Source organism: Cyprinodon variegatus, unplaced genomic scaffold, assembly GCF_000732505.1.
Source record: "Cyprinodon variegatus isolate N-32 unplaced genomic scaffold, C_variegatus-1.0 Scaffold555, whole genome shotgun sequence".
In the NCBI taxonomy this organism is placed as follows: domain Eukaryota; kingdom Metazoa; phylum Chordata; class Actinopteri; order Cyprinodontiformes; family Cyprinodontidae; genus Cyprinodon; species Cyprinodon variegatus.
This window is the reverse complement of record NW_015151008.1, coordinates 135,180-140,442: the sequence shown is the minus strand read 5'-3', so window position 1 is coordinate 140,442 and position 5,263 is coordinate 135,180. Positions and strand designations below refer to the sequence as shown.

General features: G+C 41.9%; 1 protein-coding gene across 1 annotated transcript in view; it reads right to left on the bottom strand.

Annotated features, from left to right (window-relative positions):
• Positions 1-5,263, bottom strand: part of parp4 (poly(ADP-ribose) polymerase family member 4) — a 44,223-nt gene that overhangs the window by 13,621 nt on the left and 25,339 nt on the right. The window contains exons 19-21 of the mRNA XM_015391675.1: positions 3,557-3,670; positions 3,206-3,343; positions 2,882-3,071 (exon numbers count right to left, since the gene is read on the bottom strand). Coding sequence (XP_015247161.1) covers positions 2,882-3,071; positions 3,206-3,343; positions 3,557-3,670 — 442 coding nt within the window. The remainder of the gene's footprint in view (positions 1-2,881; positions 3,072-3,205; positions 3,344-3,556; positions 3,671-5,263) is intronic.

The window sequence follows — 5,263 nt, the reverse complement described above, 5'->3', positions numbered from 1 at the left end:
ATATAGTTATGTTTATCAGCGTAGGAAAAACCCACCTTGATTTTGACTTGGTGGGTGATGCAGGTCAGACTAGAGATCTCGTTGGGCATCTCCACCGACATGTCCAAGGTGAACTCTCTGACGACCAGAAAGAACAACACGTTGTCCATATTAGCACATTAATTTGATCAAACACAACCAACAGCTGAAGAAGTGCTGCACAGATTTTATTTTATTTATTTAACCTTTATTTTACCAGGAAGTCCCTTGAGATAAAATCTCTTTTTCGAGGGAGACCTGGCTAATGACTTTTTTTGATTCTCCCCCAGATTCCACATCCTCCGTCAGCGCTCCGCCCCGCTAACGTACGTCGTGCGGAGGACTTGTCTCTCATGTTAAAGGCATACTATGCAACATTTTTCAGTTAATTAATGTGTTCCATAACGTTTAATATGATTAAATAAGTCATTTCAGGTCGAGCAAAGGTTTTCTCGGCCGCCCTTGTGGTTTGTAGGGGAAATACCGTACTTGCAATTGCAGGAGCCCTCGGCCCGCACCCACAGGCTCAGAAGTCTCGTGCATCGCGAGAGTCGGTCTGGCTTTACGGCGACAACTTGGCCAACTACAATCTTTTATTATTTAGACACATGCATAACAAATAATGTATGAAGACATGCTAAATTTTCAAACTCGAAAATTGGAACAAAATAGTCACTTACCGCAGTAGACATGGTGATTCATGCGTTCGCCTGTCTGCTAAGCTCAAAACAACCGCGCCTGGCTTGACGGAGAAACCAGCAGAACAGCTGAGCATATTTTACGACAGTGCACTTTTACTTTCGCCCTCTGGGGGGAGCCTCGCTGGAATATCAACACCGGTTGCATAGGATACCTTTAATCAATGAGAACTGTTCCACATCCACCGCTTCTCCTCTGTACGTCACCGTCCACGTATGTCTTCTCCGTCCGTCGCCGGCAAAATACGGAGCCGTGCTATTTTTTGCTCCGCTCTGGTCCGGCCAGGTCAGGATCCGTAATTGCAGTCGCACCAAACAGGAAAAAGAACGGCGGGAAGATCCGGTTTAACTAATTAAAATACGGGAACGACAGAACGGTGACTACAAATTATTAAAAATTCCTATATATTCTCCAAAACTAAGATCATTTAATTAAATGATTGGATGCAAACTATTGGTACTTAAACATACAAATATTAATTTTATACTGAGAGGCATAAAAGTATAATCAAATTCAGTCACAACAACATCCAAGAGTGCAAACTTCTTATCGCAGGCATGGATGAAGAGATGCCGAGTTTGGAAGCAGAGAATAACCATAGTTCATACAAACCATGTATGATCCTAGTTATCCCCGTTACAAAAATCTACAACGAAAAGAAAATATTTGGGCAAAACTGAACCTATGCTGGATGATGATGGAGATTTTTTTAATATGTCATATTAAATTACCGTATTTTCACGACTATAAGGCGCATATAAACGTCTGTTTTTCCCTCAAAATGTGCGGCACGCCCTTTGGTGCGGTGCGCCCTATGTGTGTTCATTACAAGCGTTCATTACAGCATTTTTGCTCCTTTGAATTTAATATTAATATCGCACATGCTCTCCTCGAGCTCCGAGGAAGTCGGAGCGGAGTAAGACGGGAGGAACATCGGAGGCTGTAGGCTTTCCTTTGCGCAGGCGGTCTGGATCGCAGCGGGACGGAACGGATCGGAGCGGTAATGGAGGATGTGGGATTTCAGGGTCAGGATCTCATGAATTAAAAACAAAAAAACAGGAATTTTCAGNCTAAGTTCTTGGAAAGTAAGCCTTTAGTTCTTGGTAAGAAAGATGTAAGTTCATAGAGAGTAACATGTTGGTCGTTAGAATGTAGCCTGTAAATGTTTGAGGTACAACTTAAAAACGCTTGGAAAGGAAGTTGTTGGTTCTTAGAAAGTAATGTCTAAGTTCTTGGAAAGTAAGCCCTTAGTTCTTGGTCGTTAGAATGTAGCCTGTAAATTCTTGGGGTAAAACTTATAAACCGTGGAAAGGAAGTTGTTAGTTTTTAGAAAGTAACGTATAAGTTCTTGGAAAGCACCACATTGGTTCTTGGAAAGTAATATGTACTTTCTTGGAGTGCGACATGTACGTTCATGGAATGTAATGTGGAAGATCTTGGAATATAACATATAAGCTATTATAAAAGTACTTTCCAAGTTCTTGGAAAGTAACATGTCTTTTCTCGGAATGCAATTGAATTTTACATGTCAATATTGTCTTTGGCTTTACCGAGTTATCATGTGTGATGAAATATGTTATTTTGTCTTTGTTTGTTTTTTCCAAACCAAAAAAAGTAAAGTTTTGTTTGCTGTTTATCTCTGTGTGTGGGTCCCAAACATTTCATGACTTTGCCCGATGGTTGCTGAAGTGTGGTATCACGCCACCTCTTAGGCTCTTCTTCAGAAAGGCTGAATAAAGTCAGAGACCTCTTGCTTTACTTAGACATTGACTAAAAAAAGAAGCAGTTGCTGTCACTGGGCAGATTAGGGCAAATTCCTCTAAGGTTTTCACAGAAATTATCCTCTTTGCAGAGCAGATGCAGTGCATGCAAGCTGGGTGCTTCCTAGAGTGGCATATAATCACTGTTCAATGTAGGACGTTGACGGACAACGACTTTACATGACAGGGAGGGGCTGCTTCTCAGAGCAAATTCACAAGGATTACTCTGACATGATGAATCAAGAATTTGATGAAGGTGTTGCATCATACCAAAATTAAAAGGTAAACATGTTAATTTTGAATGACATATAGACCATTTAAAAGAACTCCTTTACCAAAGTGAAATATTTAGTCAGCTAAACAAGTTCAGCTTCTGTTCTGTTTTTATTCCCATCAAAACCAACCTGTTCCAAACAAAAAAATGTTGATTCTGATGTTGTCCTTCAGATTCTTTAACACCTGCAGGGCGATTTCCTGGGCCAAATGGAAAGACTTGTCCCTCATGGACTCCGATGAATCCAGCAAAATGACTACTTCACTGACTCCAGAACTGGAGTCAACCTGAAAGTCTGGGTAGAAAACCAACATGCAGGCCTGTAGCAGATAACAAAGTTTGTTTACTTGTGTTATATTGTTGGCCTTGTACAGGATGATTCAACGTTAAATGTGGAATGTCTCAGGGTTCAGAACTGGGACTCTTTTTATATCCATAAAAGGATCAAACAGACCTGGCTGTCTTTGTCAGGATGTTTCTCCACCCACATTCTGGGAAGATGAACCTCAGAGAGAGAAACCGAGAGCTGGAAACCATCCGGACCCATGAGCTGACCTGGCATCACACTGACCACAGCCTGACACTGAGTCCTCTGCATGACCCAATACAAACAATAGACAGAATAAAACAGAAAGGGTTCACAATGAATACTGAATAAAATAAAGCACATGGAAATGAGCAGGTCCATCAGGATAAAAGTCAGTAAATATAACCTAAATTTAAGCACGTGAAACATAACCTGCAGGAGGCTATGCAACAATATGCAGACGATATAGTTATGTTTATCAGCGTAGGAAAAACCCACCTTGATTTTGACTTGGTGGGTGATGCAGGTCAGACTAGAGATCTCGTTGGGCATCTCCACCGACATGTCCAAGGTGAACTCTCTGACGACCAGAAAGAACAACACGTTGTCCATATTAGCACATTAATTTGATCAAACACAACCAACAGCTGAAGAAGTGCTGCACAGATTTTATTTTATTTATTTAACCTTTATTTTACCAGGAAGTCCCTTGAGATAAAATCTCTTTTTCGAGGGAGACCTGGCTAATGACTTTTTTTGATTCTCCCCCAGATTCCACATCCTCCGTCAGCGCTCCGCCCCGCTAACGTACGTCGTGCGGAGGACTTGTCTCTCATGTTAAAGGCATACTATGCAACATTTTTCAGTTAATTAATGTGTTCCATAACGTTTAATATGATTAAATAAGTCATTTCAGGTCGAGCAAAGGTTTTCTCGGCCGCCCTTGTGGTTTGTAGGGGAAATACCGTACTTGCAATTGCAGGAGCCCTCGGCCCGCACCCACAGGCTCAGAAGTCTCGTGCATCGCGAGAGTCGGTCTGGCTTTACGGCGACAACTTGGCTAACTACAATCTTTTATTATTTAGACACATGCATAACAAATAATGTATGAAAACATGCTAAATTTTCAAACTGGAAAATTGGAACAAAATAGTCACTTACCGCAGTAGACATGGTGATTCGTTGCGGCCGCCTGTCTGCTAAGCTCAAAACAACCGCGCCTGGCTTGACGGAGAAACCAGGAGAACAGCTGAGCATATTTACGACAGCGCACTTTTACTTTCGCCCTCTGGGGGGAGCCTCGCTGGAAAATCAACACCGGTTGCATAGTATACCTTTAATCAATGAGAACTGTTCCACATCCACCGCTTCTCCTCTGTACGTCACCGTCCACGTACGTCTTCTCCGTCCGTCGCCCTCAAAATATGGAGCCGTGCTATTTTTTGCTCCGCTCTGGTCCGGCCAGGTCAGGATCCGTAATTGCAATCGCAACAAACAGGAAAAAGAACGGCGGGAACATCCAGTTTAACTAATTAAAATATGGGAATGACAGAACGGTAACTACAAATTAGAGCAAAATTCCTATATATTCCCCAAAACTAAGATCATTTAATTAAATGATTGGATGCCAACTATTGGTACTTCAACATACAAATATTAATTTTATACTGAGAGGCATAAAAGTATAATCAAATTCAGTCACAACAACATCCAAGAGCGCAAACTTTTATCGCAGGCATGGATGAAGAGATGCCGAGTTTGGAAGTAGAGAATAACCATAGTTCATACAAACCATGTATGATCCTAGTTATCCCCGTTACAAAAATCTACAACGAAAAGAAAATATTTGGGCAGAAACTGAACCTATGCTGGGTGATGATGGAGATTTTTTTAATATGTCAAATTAAATTACCGTATTTTCACGACTATAAGGCGCATATAAACGTCTTTTTTTTCCCTCAAAATGTGCGGCACGCCCTTTGGTGCGGTGCGCCCTATGTGTGTTGATTACAAGCGTTCATTACAGCATTTTTGCTCCTTTGAATTTAATATTAACATCGCACATGCTTTCCTCGAGCTACGAGGAAGTTGGAGCGGAGTAAGACGGGAGGAACAGCCGAGGCTGTAGGCTTTCCTTTGCGCAGGCGGTCTGGAGCGCAGCTGAGCGGAACGGATCGGGGCGGAACGGATCGGAGCGGAATGGAT